Source organism: Chlorocebus sabaeus, chromosome 20, assembly GCF_047675955.1.
Source record: "Chlorocebus sabaeus isolate Y175 chromosome 20, mChlSab1.0.hap1, whole genome shotgun sequence".
Classification (NCBI taxonomy): Eukaryota; Metazoa; Chordata; class Mammalia; order Primates; family Cercopithecidae; genus Chlorocebus; species Chlorocebus sabaeus.
This window is the reverse complement of record NC_132923.1, coordinates 89,627,879-89,652,616: the sequence shown is the minus strand read 5'-3', so window position 1 is coordinate 89,652,616 and position 24,738 is coordinate 89,627,879. Positions and strand designations below refer to the sequence as shown.

Sequence of the window (24,738 nt, the reverse complement as noted above, 5' to 3'; positions counted from 1 at the left end):
AATAAATAAATAAATATTTCTTTCACAGTGTTAGCGCAGGTAGAGAGAAAAAGGCACTCTCGTGTACTGCTGGAAAAATTATAAACTGGTACAGTCTTTTTGAAGGGCAATTTGGCAATATCTACCAAATTTTAAATTACATACTCTTTGGCCTAGAAAAAAACACTTTTAGAAATTTATCCTACAAATATACTAGCATATGTACACAAAGATGTATGCATAAAATGTTCAGTCGACCACTATCTGCAAGACAAAAGGGCCAGTTGTTTTTAAAATACAGTATGTACTATATACTCTTTAGTTGTAAAATATGTATATTAAATATGTATATGCCAAGATATAGTGATCTCCAAGGTATAATTTATACAGAAAAAAGCAACATAAAGAAAAGAAAAGATGTTATGGTTTAATTTTTACAGGTCAGGAAAAGGTGATACTTGTCTATGTTGAATATTGAAATATTGACTATTTCAGGAAGGAAGCACAAGATATCACTTAACAGTGATTGTCTCTGAGAAGGGGGTCTAGGGAAATGGGGAGGAAGAGATCTATTCTATTGTAGATATTTACGTACGTCAATTTATTACTATGTGCTTGTATTGCCTTTTCAATATAGTTTTTTTAAGTCCTTTACAGCCACCTAAGGTAGATAAAAACAGACCTTCTCATTTAATAGATAAAGAAGGTGAGAGACAAATACTGACATTTGTCTCTCACCTTCTTTATCTATTAAGAGTTGAGGTTAAAATTAAAGTTTCCCTAACTATTAATTCCAATGTTTAGGCTTCAGTTCCAGGAAGAAATTAAAAATCTTGTCTCAAGTATTTCTTTGTGTATTAGTAGTAACCCTGTGTAACTTAATAAAACACCTGTAAGGTAACAAATTCAAACTCATTTGCAGCCATTTCACTGGAAGTTAACTTCCTTAATTACAAAATAGGATGCTACAGTAGGCAATCTCTATGGTTTTTTTCCACCCCTAAAAGGTTTGTGTTTTGTGGTTAGGCAAGTGAATTCCTTCGTATTTCCAGGTATACTGCAACCTCATCTTTTTTTAATCTGGTTTTATTCTCATTTAATATAAGGTTTGTTTTTTCTTAATGTACATGTTTATTTATAAGTATTGTAAAAGGTTAAGGCATTACGTGAATTTTAAATGGGACCATAAATTATGAATGGGGGAAAGGATCAAAATAAAGTACTACAGAATAAAATATCACTTGCCTTTCTTGAACAGAAGAATTGAATATGTATCGCAAACAGCAAGCCCACACCTGAGGACTATAGATATGTATAATTCCAGACAGCCAACTAAAAGAAAAAACTAGAAATTAAAAACCATAGTCACTTACATATATAGCATACTTTACATTCTTCCTAAGATAATAAGGTAGATGTATGGCTTTTATCTGCCATACATTAAAGAGCCTTACTAATAAGAAATCTAAAAACGTGCCGATAATTAAGAGGAAGAATATATAGACATCTGTATCTATATAACTATATCGATATATATAGACAGACATATAGATATATATTGAGAGAGAGAGAAGGACAGAGAGCAAGCACGTGTATCTCTGTCCTCTTCTACCTGAGATGTGGGAAAGAAAATGGTTAACAGAGATGAAAGCAGTATACTAGAATGAATTAGCTTGGACTGGAAAGAATGGGCTGAAGTAGTACAGACTAGTTTGTAGCCTAAAACTACTTCACAGCCGGGCGCAGTGGCTCATGCCTGTAATCCTAGCACTTTGGGAGGCCGAGGCAGGGGGATCACCTGAGGTCAGGAGTTCAAGACTGGCCTGGCCAAAATGGAGAAACCCCATCTCTAATAAAAATACAAAATTAGCCAGGCGTGGTGGTACATGCCTGTAATCCCAGCTACTCGGGAGGCTGAGGTAGGAGAATCGCTTGAACCCAGGAGGTACAGGTTGCGGTGAGCCGAGATCCTGCCATTGCACTCTAGTCTGGGCAACAAGAGTGAAACTCTGTCTCAAAAAAAAAAAAAAAAAAAAACTACTTCACAGAGTTGCTGAGGATTAAATGCTGTAACATATACAGGTAATCAGAAACAGAGAAGGCTCTTAATATTTACTTAAGCATCAACAATCCATTGCCTATACTAGGACTGTAGCAAACTATAAGTAGATTTCATGATCCAGAGAACATCTGTGCATTCTCATTCACTTTGCATGTGCCATTCTCTCACATGGGTTCCCTTCCTCATCAATCTTCCCTTCTACTATCCAAACAATTAAAAGTCTAGTTCAAGTTTGTCTTCTCTAGGAAAATGCTCCCTATCATATCTTTCTTACAAATACTAAGTGCACTTTCTATACTGGTCATTTTGTAGTAAATCATATTCTTTATTTTTCTGTGTATGAATATTTGAATGTTTTATCACCTCACTTTGATTTTAAATTATTTAAGAAGCTTTAAACCTCAACACATTATCAAGCATAACACTGTATATAGTAAGTACTCAATACTGAAAGAATATAAATTTCTAAATATTCTGTCTAGATATCAACTCAGATGGCTTGAGCCCAGGAGTTCCAGACCAGCCTGGGTAACATGGCGAAAGTCTGCCTCTACAAAGTATACAAAACCTAGCCAGGCGTGGTAGCTGGTGCCTGTGGTCCTAGCTATTCAGGAGGCTGAAGTAGGAGGATCACCTGAACCCCAGAGATTGAGGCTGCAGTGAGTCATGATTGTGCCACTGCACTCCAGCCTGCGTATATATATATATATATACACACACACACGGGTCTATCTATATATACACACACACTCACATATATATATAAATTAAACACATAAATATCATTAACTACTAAAGAGAAGACCGTTAACACTAAAGGAGTTTCTGCAAGATTGCCTGACAGTAGATTTTAAATGGTATTATTATGAGCTGTGAATTCTTTAGGGTGACTTAAGGATGAGTGGTAGTGAGAGAATATTGAAGAAATAGGGCTCTAAGGCTTCACCTTCAACTAGGAGAATTCAACTTTTATTTTTTATATTTTTTGAGATGCAGTTTCACTCTTGTTGCCCAAGCTGGAGTGCAATGGCACAATCTCAGCTCACTGCAACCTCCACCTCCTGGGTTCAAGTGATTCTCCTGCCTCAGCCTCCCGAGTAGCTGGCATTACAGGCACACACCACCATGCCCGGCTAATTTTTTGTATTTTTAGTAGAAACGGGGTTTCACCATGTTATCAAGGCTGGCCTTGAACTCCTGACCTCAGGTGATCCGCCCACCTTGGCCTCCAAAAGTGCTGGGATTATAGGCATGAGCCACTGTGCCCAGCCATAGAATTAAATTTTTATCTGTTTTATATATTAGAGTTCCTCCTAGGGTTGGGCAAAATCTGGCCAAGCACGATAGTTCATGCCTGTAATCCAAGCACTTTGGGAGGCTGAGGCGGGTAAATCACTTGAGGCCAGGGGTTCGAGACCAGCCTGGCCAACATGGTAAAACCCCGTCTCTACTAAAAAAACAAAAATTAGCCAGGCACAGTGATGCATGCCTGTAATCCCAGCTACTTGGGAGGGTGAGGCATGAGAATCACTTGAACCTGGGGGATGGAGACTGCAGTGTGCAAAGATCTCTCCGCTGCACTCCAGTCTGGGCACACAGTGAGACTCCATCTCAAAAAAAAAAAAGATTGGGCAAAATCTTATTTTAGCTGATTCTACTAGTAAAATAAGAAAACCTGACAACCACTTATCTTTGTGGCTTTATAAAATGATCTAAATAGTTATAGTACAACTGAGTCACACGCTTATCATATACATTTGAACATTTGGCTGATAAGGTTTTCATAAATAATGTAATACTTACATTCCCACTAATGGTAGAGAATAAACCTTGGGATCAGATTCCAACAAAAGTAACAATTTGCGTGTTTCATCCATGGTAAGATATCTAAACAGAAGATATTCATGTGAAAATAACTGAAATTATGTACTTTTTACCTAAAAGACATAATCTAGATGCTGAAGCATACTTTAGAAAGCGGAGAGAATTCAAATGAACATTGTCTTGCACACACAAAAGAAACACAACAGAAACTTTGTACTGACTCAGTAAAAAGACTCTGGTAAGAGGAAGAGATTAAAAAGATTTAATATCTTAAAACTTCCATCTATCAATTAAAAGACATTGGAGATTATACAACTTTTTAAAAAAGTTTTGCTCTATAACTTTACTTACAATTTACTTTAATCAAGAGTGTTAATATTAAGGCAGACAATTTCAGAACCAAATAGGTTTCCTTGGAAGAAATGAATTCCCTATTACTGGAAAATGTTCATGCATCCAAGTGATTTGACAAGACTGCAACAGATGTGACTTCTAAGTGAAGGAGGCTGAATTAGGGGAGGTATAATCAACCCTCCATGTGCCACATTCCTCCAACCACTGTCAAAGGACTTTGGAACCATCATGATAAAACCCAAAAGCTCACTCTTCCCTAAAAGGACATTATACTATATTTATATTTTATTTATTATTGACAGTAAGTTATAAGAATACAAAAAAAAAAAAATAGAATTGTTTATTTTATTGTTATATCTTTCTTCGAAAACAATGCCATTAGTGGGCCAGACGTGGTGGCTCATGCCTGTAATCCCAGCACTTTGGGAGGCTGAGGCGGGCAGATCACTTGAGGTCAGGAGTTCAAGACCAGCATGGCCAACATGGCAAAACCCCCATCTCTACTGAAAATACAAAAAAAATTACTTTTTTTGGTCATTGTGGCACACGCCTGTAATCCCAGCTACTTGGGGAGGCTGAGGCAGGAGAATGAATCACTTGAACCCAGGAAGTGGAGGTTGCAGTGAGCTGAGATCGCACCACTGCATTTCAGCCTGGGCGACACAGTGAGACTCCGTCTCAAAAACAGAAAACAAAATGCCATTATTGATATAAAGCCTCGGTATTACCACTGATGATATATTTTATTGCTCTAATAACACTAAAACACAAAGACAATACATTTGTCAGGTCTTATGACAAGAATATTAAGCCTGAGTTGGCCTAAGATTTACATATCAACAATGACACAGCTGCTTTGAAAGTTCTCCCTCATGTCTTGCTCATCTGAGAAATTTCTACTCCTTAAAAGAATTAGTTCAGGCTGGCCGGGCATGGTGGCTCACGTCTGTAATCCCAGCACTTTGGAAGGCTGAGGCAGGTGGATCACAAGGTCAGGAGTTCAAGACAAGTCTGGCCAAGATGGTGAAACCCCATCTCTACTAAAAATACAAAAATTAGCCGGGTGTGGTGGCGGGCGCCTGTAATCCCAGCTACTTGGGAGGCTGAGGCAAGAGAATCGCTTGAACCCGGGAGGCGGCGGTTGCAGTGAGCCGAGATCACGCCACTGCACTCCAGTCTGGTAACAGAGCGAGACTCCGTCTCAAAAAAAAAAAAAAAAATTAGTTCAAGCTTTCTATGATTTCCCCAGGAAATCTGGACATCCCTCCCCCTACTTTCCCAGCACTGTATATAAACCTCCATTATAACACATCATGTTTAGATGTCAACATATTCAATGGATAGTAAGTATAGTTTTTAATCTATTTATTTCCAATGTCTAACATAATACCTATTCCATAATGGGCCCCAGTAAATATTAGAATATATAAAGGGCAAATGTCAATTTTTATTTTTTTTAAATGATGGGGTCTCACTATATTGTCCTAGCTGGAGAGCAGTGGCTATTCACAGGCACTATTGTAGCTTACAGCAGCCTTGAAACCCTAAGCTCAAGCCATCCTCCTGCTTCAGTCTCCCAAGCAGTTAGGATTACAGGTGTGTGCCAATGCACCTGGCATAGCAAATGTCACCACAGACGATTCTAGATAGGAAGGGGCAAGGGGAATAGGTGATTGACAGAATACTGAACATTCTGGTTATTACTAGCATGCCCAGCAGTCACAGATGGATAATTCCAAGAAAGGAAAATTCATGCTATTCAAGTAAATGGGCATGGGTACTAAGGAAAACAAATTAATTTTTTTGTTAATTTAAATAAAAATCCCATGCTCCACTTGAGAAGTACTTTATTAATTCAAGAGAATTTAATGTTTCATTTAACTCAAACAAGTTTTGCTCACTTTTGACCACTCCATGATTTTGGAATATACCAACAATTTTTCCTTTGGGCCACCAGAAAGCACAGCTCTGGTCAGAATCTGGTTCTGAAGAGGTATTTTTAGAGAATAAGACTTGGAATTGAGTGTACTTTGGCAAACATTTTTAGATTGAAAGGCCTAACAGGAACTAGGGTGGAGTCACTGGGAAAGGAAGCCAGAAGTGTAATATTTGGAGCAGTCTCTGGTCAAACTTTAAAGTAGAGAGTGCTTATATTGTCTAACCTAGTTTTGTAGATAATAGATAAAGAAAACAGATGAAGATTCAGGGAAGTAGCCCTGCTGAGGATTAGAAAGCAAGCATTTTGGCTTATATTTCCTAAGAAATTAAGAGTGGAGATAGGAAGATGGAGAGGATTCTACTCCAGCTCTGTAAGGAAACTCCACCCTCAAGTAGTTGGCAATTTGGTAAGCAAGAGTACTGTAACTTTTTATTTAATTATCTCCTTTCTCTATCTGCAATGCTCATTATTCACAGTTAAAACTGCATACTAGAAATAAATGATCTAGCCTCCCTTGGGTTCATAATTAGTCAGGTTATAGTTAAGAAAAAAAATGGCCTAAAACCTAAATAAAATATGAACAATAACACAGAATATATAATATAGAACATAATTTCTCCTTACATTTTCAAATAATAAATTATCAACCAATTTTTTTGTTTGTTCTTTTTTTTCGAAATAGAGTCTCGCTCTGCCGCCCACACTGGAGTGCAATGGTGTGATCTCAGCTCACTGCAACCTCCGCCTTCCAGGTTCAAGCAATTCTCCTGTCTCAGTCTCCTGAGTAGCTGGGATTACACAGGCATGAGCCACCACACCCAGCTAATTTTTTTTTCTTTTTTTTTTGGTATTTTTAGTAGAGATGGAGTTTCACCATGTTGGTCAGGCTAGTCTCGAACTACTGACCTCGTGATCTGCCCACCTTGGCCTCCAATTTTAATATATTTAACACCAACTTTTTTTTTTTTTTAAGAACTGAGGTCTCCGGGACTGGGCATGGTGGCTCACCCCTGTAATCTCAGCACTCTGGGAGGCTGAGGCAGGAGGATCACCTGAGGTCTAGAGTTCAAGTCCAGCCTGGCCAACATGGTGAAACCTTATTTCTACTAAAAATACAAAAATTAGCTGGTGTAGTGGCATGCACCTGTAATCACAGCTACTCGGGAGGCTGAGATGGGAGGATCGCTTGAACCAGGGAGGTAGAGGTGGAAGTGAGCAAAGATCCCACCACTGCACGCCAGTCTGGGTGACAGAACAAGACACCATCTCAAAAAAAGAACTGAGTTGTCCAGACATTATACTTTATGGCCACTCAGTTTTGTCTTTTTTGTTTGAAATGGAGTCTCCGCTGCCCAGGCTGGAGTGCAGTGGTGCGATCTCAGCTCACTGCAACCTCCACCTCCCAGGTTCAAGTGATCCTCCCTCCTCAACCTCCCGAGTAGCTGGGACTACAGGCATGCACCACCACGCTCAGTTAATTTTTATATTTTTAGTACAGACAGGGTTCCACCATGTTGGCCAGACTGATCTTGAACTCCTGACCTCAGGTGATCTGCCCACCTGGGCCTCCCCAAGTACAGGTGTGAGCCACCGCGCCAGGCCCTACCACCAATTTTTTGTAGGTGGTGGCACAACTTAAAGAAAACTTTCTATTCAACAAAAATAAACCACTTCATTTTTTACTTTCCCTTGTTATTAACCAAGCCACCATATCTCTGGCATGTAAACTGACTGCCCAATTCTTTCATATTACACGGACATTCTGAAAATATACTAATGCAACTAATGTTTAGATTAATATATCTTTTACTTACCCATATTTATAAGTCCCTTGAACTTGAGAAATATTCAGATTACTGCTCAAGTTTCTTGCCAGAGCTGTTGGAATAATGGGGATGGGCTTCACAGGTGTGCATTTGAAGTTATTTGCTAGAGTTACTGCTGCCCAATGCAAGTCAAATTCCACACTGTCCAAAGTCTCCCTGGAAGTGATATGAGCTCTTACGGAAAGCAGCTTACCACAGTCCAAGGAATCTTTGCTACATATATGGCACTGTAGAGCCTGAGAAATCAATATTAAATAATTATTTTACAACTTCGAAACGTGCAAAATTTATTTTATACTGATACATATACATATATAATATCTTGCACTAATAAAATTAAATGAGTTCTGACTTACATTTCAGTTCTCATTTCTTCCATGTGACCAAAAGATTATGTGAATAATTATATCAAAGCAAGTAAGATTCACTGTCCCAAGCTCCACTACACATTTCCAATGCAAATATCCTAGCAGCACTTCAGTCACATTGGGAAGTCACCCCCAATAAATACTTACTACATGGGAAAAAATGGACATAAAATAAGTCTTTTTTTTTTTTTTGAGGAGTCTCGTTTTTTTGCCCAGGCTGGAGTGCAGTGGCGTAATCTCAGCTCACCACAAACTCCACCTCCCAGTTCAAGCGATTCTCCTGCCTCAGCCTCCCAAGTAGCTGGGATTACAGGTATGTGCCACCACACCCAGCTAATTTTTTGTATTTTTAGTAGAGATGGGGTTTTACCATGTTGGCCAGCTTGGTCTTGAACTCCTCTTGATCAGCCCGCCTCAGCCTCCCAAAGTGCTGGGATTACAGGCGTGAGCCACCGTGCCTGGCCTCATAAAATAATTCTGATTGAGTCTCAGAGAATCTAAAGTCCATTCCTCTTTGATTCCTTTCTTGCTACCACAAACTGTCAAGTTAGTTCTCCCTCTGTATTTGCCCATGCCCACTGTGTCCTTCCTAGTTTCACTGCTACCATTGTACTATAGGTTAATACATCCCTCTGTAATACACACCAGCCCAACTACCACAATGGCTACTCTCTATAACTTCAGTCAGCCTACCCTATCAGATTAACTTATTTCTGATTTGACACTGTTTCCTTTTCTCAAGAACCTTCAATTACTACATGGCCCGTATGACAAAGTTCAAATTCCTAAGGCTGGCAGACAAGGCTCTTTTTTCTTGAGAAAGGATCTTGCTCCCACCAAGGCTGGAGTGTCGGGCTCAAGCAATCCACCTGCCTCAGCCTCCCAAAGTGTTGGGATTACAGACACAAGCCACCATGCCTAGGCAAGCCTCTCTATAATCTGATCAAATTAATACCCCAGTCCGACTGCCCACAAATTCAGCAAAAATGTATACCCCGAACACTACCCTAAGTACATCTTGAACTTTCTTATCTTGGTTACACTGCTTCTTCTGAAAGGCTTACCTAGAATTTTTGCCCTCAGAAACACATTTAGTTGGATTTTAGGTTCACAATAATTCAATCAAATTATTGTGAATAATTCTCAAATATGGTTTTACTAAAATACAGCATACTAAACATAGTTTGTTTCTTGTGTTGAATTAACTATGAAGTTGTCAATGAATCGCACCTTTAAAGCTGAACTGAAGTCATCTACACTGTGAACTATCATTTCTCTTGAACAAAGTTCTTGAACATGAACTTTGCATGGAATCAAAAAGTCCCCAGGAAGAGAAGCAGTAGGGGTTATTTCTAGACATTCAGGTACTTCTCGACCAGGATCAAAGCGATCTACTGTCAATGTCACACCTTCTTCATCTGTAGAACAAAAATAACAGCTATTATATAGTATACTGATTAAAAACGTAAAATCAACCCAGCAAGACTACATTATAGCAAAGCACTTTGTTCATATCAATAATACACTAAACTCTTAAATACTAAACTAAAATCTTACAGTAAACTAAACTTTTACAAGAGTATACTAAACTCTTACTTGCTTATATACATTCATCCAGTGAAGTCTGTAATTGATGGTTTTACTCATCTTCATATCCTTGGTACACAGCAAAGAAAATTAGCACAAAGCAAATACAATAGCTGACCGAATCAATAAATTCTATTGCAGTCATACAAGTAATTTTTTAAAAGGTTTTCTTGTACTGATGGGGTCTCACTATGTTATGCAAGCTGGTCTTAAACTCCCAGGTTCAAGCACTCCTCCCACTCCAGCCTCCCAACGTGCAGGGATTACAGACGTGAGCACTGGTCAATTTTTAAAAGTGTATTACCTTCGTCTACTGTCAGAGAACCAAGTAAAAAGCATGATGAATTTTTTTTATTCTGTTTAGCATGACGATAAGCAAGTCGGATGGTCTTTTTAGTCACTACAAGCTTTGGATTTCTGAAAAACAACAAGTCTTTTATGAACATGGTAGATTTCATATCTTAAAAAAACCTCCTGCCATAAAATGCTGTCTAAATTATAACACACATTTTTAAAAATGTACAGAAAGATCATTGTCAGGAAATCCCAGGGTCAAAGGCAGGGGATAGGGAGGGCCACCTGGAAACTAGAATGGCAATAAACAGACACTGAGACTACAGTTGTTCTCCAGGCATTTTGTTAACTTGATGAACCTCAGCAGGTAGGTCTCCTGTTTTTGTAAGTTAAAACAATCACATCTATTTCTTTACATACTGTGGATGGGCTTCAGATATAATTAGCATTACAGTGGTGCCTCCTTATCTCTGGGAGACATGTTCCAGACCCCCAAGTGGATGTCTGAAACCGCAGATAGTAACAAATCCTATATATACTATGTTTTTTCCTATACATACATATCTATGATAAAGTTTAAATTATAAATTAGGCACAGTAAGTGATTAACAACAATAATAATACAATAGAATAATTTTAACAGTATACTGTAATAAAAGTTGTATGAATATAGTCTGTCCCTCAAAATACCTTATTGTACTATACTGTGGGTAACTGAAACCACGGAAAGTGAAACCATGTATTAAGGGGGGAAACTACTGTATTGAATACAAAATATAGTATGATTTAAATGTTTTAAAAAATGTAAAAGGAAACCAAAATATGAGCCAGGAATAAGATACTATGAAAACAGACCAGGCAAATTCGAATAAAAAAGCCATATGGAACTTAAAGAAATAAAAAATATAATTTGCAAAAATTCAATGAGTTATATAATTAACTGGGGATAGGTACACAAATGTGTATTTTTATTCTATTAACTATGCATATATACTATAAGTATCCTTTCATATATATGGTACACCGCCACATTTAAAAAACCTAAATGAGGGCCGGGCGCAGTGGCACACGCCTGTAACCCCAGCACTTTGGGAGGCCGAGGCAGGTATCACCTGAGGTCAGGAGTTTGTGACCAGCCTGACTAACATGGTGAAACCCCATCTCTACTAAATATTAAAAAATTAGCCAGGCATGGTGGCACATGCCTGTAATTCAAGCTACTTGGGAGGCTGAGACAGGAGAATTGCTTGTACCTGGGAGGTGGAGGTTGCAGTGAGCCTACATCACGCCATTGCACTCCAGCCTGGACAACAAGAGCAAAACTCCATCTCAAAAACAAAAACAAAACTAAAAAAAAAACAAAAAAACCCAACCAAACCTAAATGAACAGGTTAGATGGCAGCTAAGCACAGCTAAAGAGAAAATAAGTAGGCTTGAAAAACAAAGGAAACTACTCAAAATGTACAGAAAGATAACAATAAAAAAAATAAAAACAGGACTAACCATTATTTAGTTGAACTTCCATAAGACTCTCCCTATTTTTGTCAATAGTACCACCCTTCTCTGCCAACCAGTGTTGAACCTGAATACTTTCTGACTTGTATCTTTCCTTCATTCCTCTAGTCAGTCAATCATCAAATACTACAAACTATTTCTTCAAAACACCTTCTTTCATTCTTTCCTCTTGATCCGAATACTGCTACATTGCTCTAAGTCCTTATAATATATAATAGATGCCATTTATGAAATACTTTCTATTCCAGGCACTGTGACAATTGCTTTACAGAGTCTTATTTAACCCCTAGAAGAGAACTGTGAAACTGGTATTATTATAGTCATTTTATAAAAAAGGAACCTGATCCTTGGCTACTTTACTGAGGTCGCATAAATAAGCAGTAGAATCAGGATTTGATTCCCTAGGCAGTCTTCCTCCAGTTATTGCACTTTTTTTTTCTTATTTTGTTTTTTTTACTTTTTATTTTAATTTTTTATTGAGACAAAGTCTCACTTTGTTGCCCAGGCTGCTTTCAAACTCCTGACTTCAAGCAATCTTCCTGCCTCAACCTCCCAAAGTGCTGGGGTTATAGGTGTGAGCCACCGCGCCCAGCCCAGTTACAGAACCTTAAACCATTACAGTATACACCTGTATGATTACAGAAAAGCATCTTGAAGCTAGGCTGACTCAAGGCTCTCCCCACCACAATCTATCTTTCTTAGAATACTACTTTTAACAAGTAACTCTTAGGTACAAAACCTCAATAGATCTATTTTCTATTACTTTACACCTAAACTTCTTTCTTGTCTTTCTGTCAAGGTCCTGGAGGTAACCACAAGATTTTATACTCCTTCTAATCTGATCCACTCAAAAATCGGTTCAAGCTTCTCAATGTTCTACAAAGACACCATGCTGATATGATAAAAGACACTTTCAGTTTTGATTATTTTTTACCTCTTTTGAATTCCTACAATATGCAGAATTTGCAAAAAACTGGGAAATTAAGATTATCTCTCAAAAGTACAAGGAACAGATATTAAGAAGCAGTAGAAGGAAGATTTTGCCTGAGGGGAGCTTCTAAAAGAAAAGTAAAGAAAAATTAATAATTGGTCATAGTAATCAACTTTGCCTTACACATCTTTGTATTACTCTTGTTTATACTGGTTTGATTTGAAAAAAAGAAACATGTTATACCTGTAGTAACTGAGATGTAAGTAGATGAAATCTCCAGTTGGCGTTGGGTTCCAAAGTGCACATTTTGACGGAGGAAAGTGGAAAGGTACCATCCTGCTTGAAAGAAACCTTTCAAAAAACAATTTAAAATTAAAGCACAAGGATTAGCAAACTTGGTAGACATTTGGTAGGAAACAATTAACTATCTTTAAGGTGATGGCATTTTCAGATTACTTTTGTAATCTGCAAAGAGTTTATATATATATATTTTTTTTTTTTTTTTTTTTTTTGAGACACAGTCTCACTCCATCACCCAGGCTGGAGTGCAGTAGCATGATCTCAGCTCACTGCAACCTCTGCCTCCCAGGTTCAAGCAATTCCCCTGCCTTAGCTTCCTAAGTACCTGGGATTACAGGTATGTGCCACCACATCCAGCTAATTTTTGTATTTTTAGTAGAGACGGGGTTTCGCTATGTGGGCCAAGCTGGTCTCGAACTCCTGACCTCAAGTCATCCACCTGCTTCGGCCTCCCAAAGTGCTAGGATTATAGGCATTAGCCACTGTGCCCGGCCAAAAAATACTCTTTTTTCTTTTGAAACAGATTCTCGCTCTGTCACCCAGGCTGGAGTGTTGTGGTGCAATCTCGGCTTACTGCAACCTCCACCTCCAAGGTTGAAGTGATTCTCCAGCCTCAGCCTCCCAAGTAGCTGGGACTACAGGCGCATACCATCATGCCTGGCTAATTTTTTGTATTTTTAGTAGAGACAGGGTTTCACCATGTTAGTCAGGATGGTCTTGATCTCCTGACCTCGTGATCTGCCCATTTCACCCTCCCAAAGTGCTGGGATTACAGGCGTGAGCCACCACGCCCAGCCTTTTTTTATTTTTTTTAAACAGAATCTCACCCTGTTGCCCAGGCTGGAGTGCAATGGCATGATCTCAGCTTACTGCAACCTCCGCCTCTGGGTTCAAGTGATCCTCCCACCTCAGCCTCCCGAGTAACTAGGATTATGGGGGTGCACTACCACATGCAGGTAATTTTTTGTATCTTTAGTAGAGACGGGGTTTCACCATGTTGGCCAAGTTGGTCTCAAACTCCTGACCTCATGATCCACCGCTTCAGCCTCCCAAAGTGCTGGGATTACAGGCGTGAGCCACCGCGCCCGGCCCAAAATATATTTTTTAAAAAAGAAAACTCACTTGTAACTCTACTACCAGGAGAATAGACACTCAAAATTTGGCTTATTTGTCCTTTTTATCTATGCATATGTAAATTTATATATACACAAGCTTTTAAAAAAGAACAAGACAATCCTATAAAGTCCCTTTTAAGTAACAGAAAAACGAGTATAAATCATAAATTTACATTTAAATTTAAACTAAAATCTTTCTTTTCTTTTCTTTTTTTTTTTTTTTTTTAAAGAGCAGGGCCTTGCTCTGCTGCCCAAGCTGGAGCGCAGGGGCACAATCGTAGCTCACTGCAGCCTTAAACTCCTGGGCTCAAGGGAGCCTCTAGGGCAGCTAGGACCACAAATGTGCACCACCACGTGAGGTTTACTTTCGTATTTTTTGTAGACACAGGGTCCCACTATGTTCCCCAGACTGGTCTTGAACTCATGGTTTCAAGCAATCTTCCCACCTTGGCCTCCCAAAATACTGGTATTATAGGCATGAGCCATGGCTCCTGGACTAAAATCTGTCTTTCTGAACTAATTTCAGATAATTGCTAGACAATACCCGATAGTTATGAAAAGCAAAAAACCTTAATAGATTCTTAATTATTTTCCAGTGTTTCCAAAGTTGGTATTTTGGAATAACAAAATACTGCACAAGTTTAATTACTGAAGCATCAAAAGGACATAATTATAAATAATTCCTCAACAAAGATGGCAGGGGCAGTGTGAAGCAAGGTTTCAATATTAAATCATATAGGCTACCATAAAAAACTTTTCATTTTACATGAATGAATAATACAGGAAAACCACAACAAGAAAAAGACCACTAATGGGGCCAGGCCCGGTTGCTCACACCTATAATGTCAGCATTTTGGGAGGCCAAGGGAGGTGGATCACTTGAGGCCAGGAGTTCGAGACCAGCCTGGCCAACAGGGCGAAACCAGCATGGGCGACAAAGTGAGACTCTGTCTCCAAAAAATAAAAATAAAAAATAAAAAAATAGTAACTAAGTGTACAGTTGGATTGTCTGTAACACAAAAGATAAATGCTTAAGGGGATGGATACCCTACTTCCCATATATGATTATTACACATTGCATGCCTTATAAAAATGTCATATACCCCATAAACATATATACCACGTACCCACAAAAATTTAAATTTTTAAAATTAGAAACAAAATATACTGAACTTGTTACACAACTGTACCCTTCTAAGAACAGAAGTTGAGAAAATTTTTCTGTCTACACGGGGTTTCCCATGTTGCCCAGGCTGATTTTGAACTCCTGAGCTCAAGCAATCTGCCCACCTCAGCCTCCCAAAGTGCTGGGATTACAGGCATGAACCACCTGGCCCACTGACAAATTTCTTTTTTTTTTTTTTTTTTAGAGACGGAGTCTGGCTCTGTTGCCCAGACTGGAGTGCAGTGGCGCCATCTCGGCTCACTGCAAGCTCTGCCTCCCGGGTTCACACCATTCTCCTGCCTCAGCCTCCCGAGTAGCTGGGACTACAGGTGCCCGCCACCACGCCCGGCTAATTTTTTGTATTTGTTTTTAGTAGAGATGGGGTTTCACCGTGTTAGCTAGGATGGTCTCCATCTCCTGACCTCGTGATCCGCCCATCTCGGCCTCCCAAAGTGCTGGGATTACAGGCTTGAGCCACCGCGCCGACACATTTTCAAATAAGAGATGGCAGGGGGGTAGAACACAAGAGCCAAAATTAAAGCAAAAGGAATATGATAGCCTCCTTGGGTCATGTTTCCCATTATGTTCATCAAGAACATCTGGCACAAAGAAAGACATTACAGAGAATAAAGGGGACCCATGAATGTAATTCTAGTTTGGAAGGAAAAAAAAAATGCACATGTCAGCATTAATTGTTGTTCCCTAGGGGAAAAAAGAGCAATAAATGATCCAAAGAGCCAAACAATACAAGTTGATTTGCCCAGTCCCCATAGTAACTAGGGACAGAGAAAATTGGGAGACAGGTGGCAAGCTCCTACTTCACATGACAAAGGCTTAGGAACATCTGAGGAAATTTGGTATACCTAATGTGAAATTATTCACATCAAGGAATTAGTATTTGTAAGAGGGAAGGAACCCGACCACTTTCCCACTTGTCTAGAAAGTAAACAAACACTGAGGTAATTTTTAGCCTCTTAAGTTCAGGTACTATTTCCCGTCAATAAAGATCTGTGTTATGAAAATAACTGAAGGAGGGGACGGAACTAGTATTTACTGAGTGCCTATTATGTACTAGTTTAGTAATAGTAAGTTTAGTAATCTTCAGTTTAGTAATCTTAAATAAGATTACTAAAACCTTTAGTTTAGTAATCTTATTTAACCTTTCACAGTAATCTTCTGTGAGACAGAGATTACCATCCTCATTTTACAGATGAGGAACTGAGGCTTAGTTAATTAACTTGATCAAGGTAACCTACCTAACAAGTGGTAGAGCTGGGATATGAACCCAGAGTTTCCTGATTCTAAAGATTATGTTCGGCCGGGCGCGGTGGCTCAAGCCTGTAATCCCAGCACTTTGGGAGGCCGAGACGGGTGGATCACGAGGTCAGGAGATCGAGACCATCCTGGCTAATATGGTGAAACCCCATCTCTACTAAAAAATACAAAAAACTAGCCGGGCGAGGTGGTGGGCGCCTGTAGTCCCAGCTACTCCGGAGGCTGAGGCAGGAGAATGGCGTAAACCCGGGAGTCAGAGCTTGCAGTGAGCTGAGATGTGGCCACTGCACTCCAGCCTGGGCAACAGAGCGAAACTCTGTCTCAAAAAAAAAAAAAAAAAAAAAAGATTATGTTCTTTTTTCTCTTCCAACCTACCTTCCCAAGTTATGTGAACAGCTGTAAGACAAGTATTTGTAAAAATACTTCTATACCTGGTATTCATCTGGGGCCATGCAAGAGGATATATAGGCTCCATAATGTCTGGTGAATGATTTCTTTAATTTCAAATCCTCAGTATCCTAAAGAATTAAAGAGAATATTACTAATGAATGATAAAAACAAAGAAGAAAAATATGATTTAACCACATATTAAAATTACAGGCAAAATTAGATTACTTCTTATATGAAGTGTGACTACAGATTAATAAGATTAAATGCTTGTAGATTCTGCCAATCATTTTCATATGTTACAGTCATTCTGCCAATAAATTACTGTGAATATTTATTCTAGGCAGCAAAATCTACCAATATACCTATCCCTTAAGGAAAGCTCAGATTCTGCCCCAAAACCTTGGTATCAACTTAGTGAGCTTGATAGGGCAGGTCGTACTAAATGTATGAGATTTTGACCAAAAGCCTTACAATCCTCATAAAACCATGAAGCAGCAGAAAAGAATGATTTGGGTTAGATATTTATTGGGCCTACAATGAAGTCATTAAAGAATCTTCAGTGGAAAAAAAAAAGTACTGCATTCCCACAAACTGACTTGTGTCACTAAAAAATCAGTGTACTTTTTTTCCTTTTTTTTGAGATGCAGTCTCGTTCTGTCGTTAGGCTGGAATGCAGCAGCGCAATCTCAGCTCACTGCAACCTCTGCCTCCTGAGTTCAAGTGATTCTCCTACCTCAGCCTTCTGAGTAGCTGGGACTACAGGTGCATGCCACCACGCCCAGCTAATTTTTGTATTTTTAGTAGAGATGGGGTTTCACCATGTTGGCCGGGATGGTCCCGATTTGACCTCATGATCCGCCCACCTTGGCCTCCCAAAGTGCTGGGATTATAGGCGTGAGCCACTGCACCCAGCCCAGTATTCTTTTTTTAACTCCAGATGCTCTCTCTGGATACTCTCCTCCACTCCTATTGCTTCTACACTCACCTATCTATAGCAAACCTTTAGCTCCACCTCTCTTCTGAGTTTCAAATCCATTTTCTTTTTTTTTTTTTCTTTTGAGACAGGGTCTCACTCTGTAGCCCAGGCTGAAGTAGTACAGTGATGCAATCTCAGCTCACTGCAACCTCCACCACCTGAGCTCAGGTGATCCTCCCACCTCAGCCTCCCGAATAGCTGGGACCACAGGCATTCACTACCGCACCTGGCTAATTTTTTTGTGTTTTTTGTAGAGACAGGGTTTTGTCATGTTGCCCAGGCTGGTCTCGAACTCTTGGACTAAAGCAATCCATCCGCCTTAGCCTCGAAAAGTGCTGGGATTATAGGCATGAGCCGCCATGCCTGGATGTTTCAAATCCATATTTCTAACTGCCCACTGGATAGTTCCATCTAAGACCTCATAGTCCTTTCTTTAGAGTTTAGTATGTCCTATATTCTTTCAAGTCTTAGAGTTCTTTAGGTCCTGAACATTCTGTATCAATTCTAGGAAAAAGAAACTGTCTAAGGCCGGGTGTGGTGGCTCATTCCTGTAATTCCAGCACTTTGGGAGGCTGAGGCAGGTGGATCACCTGAGGTCAGGAGTCTGAGACTATCCTGGCCAACATGGTGAAACCCCTTCTCTACTAAAAACACAAAAATTAGCTGGGCATGGTGGTGCACACCTGTAATCCCGGCTAGCCAGGAGGCTGGGGCAGGAGAATCATCTGAACCTGGGAGGCAGAGGTTGCAGTGAGCCGAGATTGTCCCACTGAACTCCAGCCTGGGCAAGAGAGTGAGTCTCTGTCTCACTCTGTGTGAAGCAAGATAAAGGAGAAAAGGATAATTAATCCAGGTGCAGAAATTATTTAGAAGAGACTTTTTGGATAAAGTCAGAGGCTGAAAATCCTATTGAAAGTGCTCTTATACCTTGTTCAAGGCAGAGAAAAATGTGTTCTTAATAAAGTTGACTAGGCCGGGCACGGTGGCTCATGCCTGTAATCCCAACACTTTGGGAGGCCGAAGCAGGCAGATTACGAGGTCAGGAGATTGAGACCATCCAGGCTAACATGGTGAAACCCCGTCTCTACTAAAAATACAAAAAATTAGTGGGGCGTGGTGGCGGTCACCTGTAGTCCCAGCTACTCGGGAGGCTGAGGCAGGAGAATGGCATGAACCCAGGAGGCGGAGCTTGCAGTGAGTGGAGATTGCACCACTGAACTCTAGCCTGGGCGACAGAGCGAGACTCCGTCTCAAAAAAAAAAAGTTGACTAAAAAGTCCTTCTTAGAAATATCTGGACTTAAAAGGTTTAATGCAGCTTCCATGGAATGCAGGCTTTAAATCCTAAAACCCTTCCTTAGTACTTGGTTGTCATGGATAACAGTATTCACGTGGATAACTATAACTCTACAAAGTATAAAAAGTGCCAATTTTTTCTTCATTAAACAGAAGTATCTTAAAATGTGCTATTTGTGTCTTCTTTATTCATTGGAGTGAAAAGATGGATAATGTTGATTTCTCATTTTAAAACAATATACATAAGGTAGTTTCACTGTCAGTGTTGTACAAGCAATTAAAGCTAATGAAACTAAAACCACACAACATCTATACCTAGCAAAACATATTCTCAGGTGAAGGCATCATCGTATACAATAGAAACCTTCAAATCATCCTCACCCCTTCTTCCATACAAATAATCTTTCCATACCCACCAACTCAGCTGCTAACTTCATCAACTCTCACGGTACTTACGGAAAAGTCCCCACAGTGCTGCTAGAAGGGTATTCCCATATAAATCTGATCAAATTATTCTCCTGCTTTAAAAGTCAATGGCTCATGTCAGGTGCGGTGGCTCACGCCTGTAATCTCAACATTTTGGGAGGCCGAGGTGGGTGGATCACCTGAAGTCAGGAGTTCGAGACCAGCCCGGCCAATATGGTGAAACCCTGTCCCTAGTAAAAATATAAAAAACTGCTGAGCGTGCTGGCATGTGCCCATAATCCCAGCTACTAGGGAGGCTGAGGCAGGAGAATCGCTTGAACCCGGGGGACGGAGTTTGCTGTGAGCCAAGATCGTGCCACTTCACTCCAGCCCGGGCCAAAGAGTGAAACTGCGTCTCAAAAATAAAACTAATTGTTTTAAAAAAGCCGATGGCTCTTCTTTACACACAGAATAAAGGATCTTCACAATCCAGCCCCACTCTATTATTCCAACCTTAACCCCCATCCACTCATCCTACATTCCAGTCAAACTGAACTACTTGCAGTGCCCCGGTTTCAGTATCTGCACAGGCTGCCCCCCTTAACTTGGAATGCCCTGGTAAACCCCCGCCATCCCTCACAATCCAACTCGAATGTCACTTCCTCTGTGAAACCTTCTCCCAAACACCCTGGTGATGGTACTATACTGTCTCTGTACTCACACGCATAGCATTCTCGCACTTTGCGGCTTACACTTTACTTCCAGTAGTCCACGAACTTCAAACATTAACTGATCCCTTTACTACGTAGCAGAGTGTAAGCCAGAAATTGTGAGGAATGCAAGAGGGAGCATTCAAGGTTTCAGGCCTCAAGAAACTCCCACCATAAAAACAACTTTAAATGGCACGTTATCGACTGCAAACCTCTTTCACATATCTTAGCTCAGATCATACCCAAAGATTTCATGGAATGCTTAATTTCTCCCACTAGCTCCCCTTCTCGTCATCGGCTCCGGGCTCCTGGAGGGCGGAACCCACTACAGGGCTTTGAATGTTCCCACCAACCTTCCCCGGGCCCCGCTGCCGCCCCTCAAGGGGGAATCAGGAGCACAAAGCTCCACTTACCGCAACTTCCGCTGAGCTGAGGTCTGTTTGTAGGGTAGAAGCAGGAGCCGGCTCCAGGGAGCACTACCGCCTCACCACCAACTCCGGTACCGCCTCTGGGACGTTGGGGTCGCGGGAACCTAGGCGGCAAACACAGGCTCGCGAAACCGAAGGCCGCGCCGCGCCTGCTGACTGGTCAGAAACCCCGCCAGTCAGGGAGCGGGGGTGGCGCTAGAGCGCCGCGCACGGTCGCCGTTACGTACTGGCGTGCCAACCAATCAGCGCCCCGCACTGGTTCTGTGCTCGACCAATCCCAAGTCTTCTTGGAGAACTGCGGGCGCCATCGGCGCTCCAGGATCAAGGTTCCGAGGATTTAAACCTTTCATTTCGTCAACGGTTAAGTTCCGGGGCGGGGTAGGCTTTCCGCTAGCGCGATGGAAAGCCCAGCTAGGTAGACGGAGGAGCGAGTGGCAGATGAAGCCGGAAGTGCTCTATAAGACGGTTATCGGTCGGCTACTGGAAGCGGACACCTGAAGAACAGTTTCCAAACTATTTACCCGAAAGCACAAAAGACAAAGTTAGAGTTCTTCCAGTTTCTTACTTTTTAATTTTTATTCTAAAATTTACATTTTAATTTTTCCTTTTTCTGATCACTTATCCTCAAGTTCTAGATTTCTTCCAGTTTATTTCCTAGGAAGCCATCTGTGTTAGTGATTTTATTTATTTATTTATTTATTTTTTGAGGTGGAATCTCACTCTGTCGCCCAGGCTGGAGTGCGATGGCGCGATCTCGGCTCACCGCAACCTCCCCCTCCCGAGTTCAAGCCATTCTCCTGTCTCAGGCTTCCAAGTAGCTGAGATCTACCACCCACCACCACGCCCGGCTAATTTTTGTGTTTTTTAGTAGAGACGGGGTTTCACCACGTTGGCTAGGCTGGTCTTGAACCCTTGACCTCAGGTGATCCACCCGCCTTGGCCTCCCAAAGTGCTGGGATTACAGGCGTGAGCCACCACGCTGGGCCCAAATTTTTATTTATTAATTTATTGATTGATTGAGACGGGGTCTTGCTCTGTCGCCCAGGCTGGAGTGCAGTGGCACTATCTTGGCTCACTGCAACTCACTGCACACTGCCTTCTATCTTGGCTCACTGCAACTCACTGCACACTGCCTTCCAGGTTCAAGCAATTCTCCTGCCTCAGCCTCCCGAATAGCTGGGGTTACAGGCAAGCACTACCACGGCCGGCTAGTTTTTGTATTTTTAGTAGAGACCAGGTTTCACCATGTTGGCCACCAGGCTGATCTGGAATTCCTGACCTTAAGTGATCTGCCCACCTCGGCCTCTGAAACTGCTGGGATTACAGGAGTGAGCCACCGCCCCCAGCAAAGTAACATAAAAATTTTAAATTCTCATTGAATAGAAGAAAAGAATGTGACTTAAATTTATAAACCATATATGCCTATCTCTACAACTATTGATATTATACATAGTATTGATATTTTATGTATTTATGTACAGTCAGCCCTCTATCAGTGGGTTCCATATCCACGGATTCAGCCAACCACAAATGGAAATATTCAGAGGGGAAAAAAACAAAATAACAACAATAAAAAAATACAAATCCAGTCTGGGCAACATGGCAAAACCCTATCTCTACAAAAAATACAAAAAATTCACCAGGCATGGTGGCATGTGCCTGTAGTCCTACTACTTGGGAGGCTGAGGTGGGAGGATGGCTTGAACTGGGGAGGCAGAGGTTGCAGTGAACTGAGATTGTGCCACTGCACTCCAGCCTGGGTGACAGATCAAGACCCTGCCTCAAAAATAATAATACAAATAAGACACACATATTGGGTGCGGTAGCTCCTGCCTGTAATCCCAACACTTTGCAAGCCTGAGATGGGAGGATCGCTTGAGACCAAGAGTTCAAGACCAGCCTGGGCAATATAGCAGCATCCTGTTTCTACAGAAAATTTAAGAATAGTGGGATGTGGTAGTACAGGCCTGTAGCCCTAGCTACTGGGAAGGCTTAGGTGGGTGGATTGCTTGTGCCCAGGAGTTTGAGGCTGCAGTGAGCTATGATTGTACCACTGCACTCCAGCCTGGGTGACAGAGTGAGAACCTATCTCGCAAATAATTTAATTTAAAACCATAACCACTTTGACCGGGCGCAGTGGCTCATGCCTGTAATCCCAGCACTTTGGGAGGCTGAGGTGGGCGGATCACCTGAGGTCGGGAGTTCGAGACCAGCCTAACATGGAGAAACCCCATCTCTACTAAAAACACAAAATCAGCCACGTGTGGTGGCACATGCCTGTAATTCCAGCTACTAGGGAGGCTGAGGCAGGAGAATGGCTTGAACCCGGGAGGCGGAGGTTGCAGTGAGCCAAGATCGCGCCATTGCACTCCAGCCTGGGCGACAAGAGTGAAACTCTGTCTCAAAAAAAACAAAAACAAAAACCTATAACCACTTTTTACAATGTGCTAGGTATTATACAATTAGTTTATACAATTAGTTATTATAAGTAGTCTGGAGACGATTTTTAATTTTAATTTTTTTTTTTGAGACAGGGTCTCGCTCTGTTACCACAGACTCAACTTCTGGCTGAAGTGATCCTCCACTTCAGCCTCCCCAGAAACTGAGACTACAGGCACATGCCACTATGCCCAACTAATTTTTGTTTTAAGATAATTTAAAGTATAAGGATGAGTGTACACTGGTTATATGCAAATACTACGGCATTTTATATAAAAGACTTGAGTATCTGTGAGCCAAATTGGTATCCCTGGGGTTCCTGGAACCAATCCCCCATGGATACAGAGGGAAGACTGTATATATTGTATTAATATTCCTTTGATAGTTTATAATTATTTCCACAGCTAATGTGGTATTAGTGCTTTCTCCACCAGTATCTGATATTATTCTCTTAACAGCCAAAGTACAGAAGTGTTATCCCTATTTAACAAGAGATGAAATGTGTTACGATCCCACAGCTAGTTAGTGCAGAGTCAGGATTTGAAATGTCACTTACTTTGCTCAACACCCCACTTTTGTTAGTTTCCTGAGCAATATGGAAATATCTTAAAGTCTGAGCTGTATTTGTAGGCTGCCCTGGTCAGAATAAGCATCTACCCTTTTAAGAGAGTGAAAACACTATTCTGAAAAATGTATCAAACTAGCAAAGAAATATGTGCTCTCTAAGGCCAGGTGCAGTGGCTCACGCCTGTAATCCCAGCACTTTGGGAGGCTAAAGCAGGTGGATCACCTGAAGTCAGGATTTCAAGACCAGCCTGCCCAACATGGTGAAACGCCGTCTCTGCTAAAAATACAAAAATTAGCTGGGCATAGGGGTGGGCACTTGTAATCCCAACTACTAGGGAGGCTGAGGCAGGAGAATCGCTTGAATCTGGGAGGCAGAGTTTGCAGTGAGCCGAAATCACAACACCGCACTCCAGCCTAGGCAACAGAGTGAGACTACATCTCCAGAAAAAAATAAATAAATAAATATATGCTCTATAGAGCATCATTCTCTGCTTTCCTGAAAAAGTTCTTGGCATCTAGGGCACACATTTTAAGGGGAATGATGGTCAGTTCCTGAACTCTAGTATGAGAACAGGAAGGGCCTCAGACAGCCATGCATGTCTGACAAACTGCTGGCCAGCCCAATGAGGAGCTCCAGAGCAAAGACTGTCCATTAGAGGAGTCCCACATTAGGCAGAAATGGCTAGGCCCTAGAATACTTGCTGTGCCTAGTCATTACCTGAGGCTTCCAAGAAAGAACAAGCACCAAAGCTAAGGCAGATTCCAAAGGCCACAGCGGGAGGCTGTCAGGCAACTGCAGTCTTTGCAGCTGACTGAAAAGTTCTTTCTGGAAAGAAAAGTTACACATCTCAATGATTGTCATTAGGCACATGAAGTGCAAAGGCCCTGAGTTACATGGGACGCCTTTGGATGATTTTTTTTGAGACGGAGTCTCACTCTGGCGCCAGGCCTGGAGTACAGTGGTGTGATCTCAGCTCACTGCAACCTACGACTAG

The 24,738-nt window shown here is 41.1% G+C and overlaps 1 protein-coding gene across 3 annotated transcripts in view; it reads right to left on the bottom strand.

The window, feature by feature from the left end:
- The window catches only part of STIL (STIL centriolar assembly protein), an 80,734-nt gene that overhangs the window by 43,528 nt on the left and 12,468 nt on the right, over positions 1-24,738 (bottom strand). For 2 of the 3 annotated variants that reach the window (XM_037999543.2, XM_073007325.1), the window contains exons 2-9: positions 20,723-21,250; positions 16,966-17,052; positions 12,923-13,030; positions 10,244-10,356; positions 9,583-9,770; positions 7,973-8,220; positions 3,845-3,928; positions 1,225-1,311 (exon numbers count right to left, since the gene is read on the bottom strand). In XM_037999543.2, coding sequence (XP_037855471.2) covers positions 1,225-1,311; positions 3,845-3,928; positions 7,973-8,220; positions 9,583-9,770; positions 10,244-10,356; positions 12,923-13,030; positions 16,966-17,009 — 872 coding nt within the window. In that variant the 5' untranslated portion in view covers positions 17,010-17,052; positions 20,723-21,250. The remainder of the gene's footprint in view (positions 1-1,224; positions 1,312-3,844; positions 3,929-7,972; positions 8,221-9,582; positions 9,771-10,243; positions 10,357-12,922; positions 13,031-16,965; positions 17,053-20,722; positions 21,251-24,738) is intronic. The other variant, XM_073007326.1, reaches the window with a different exon arrangement.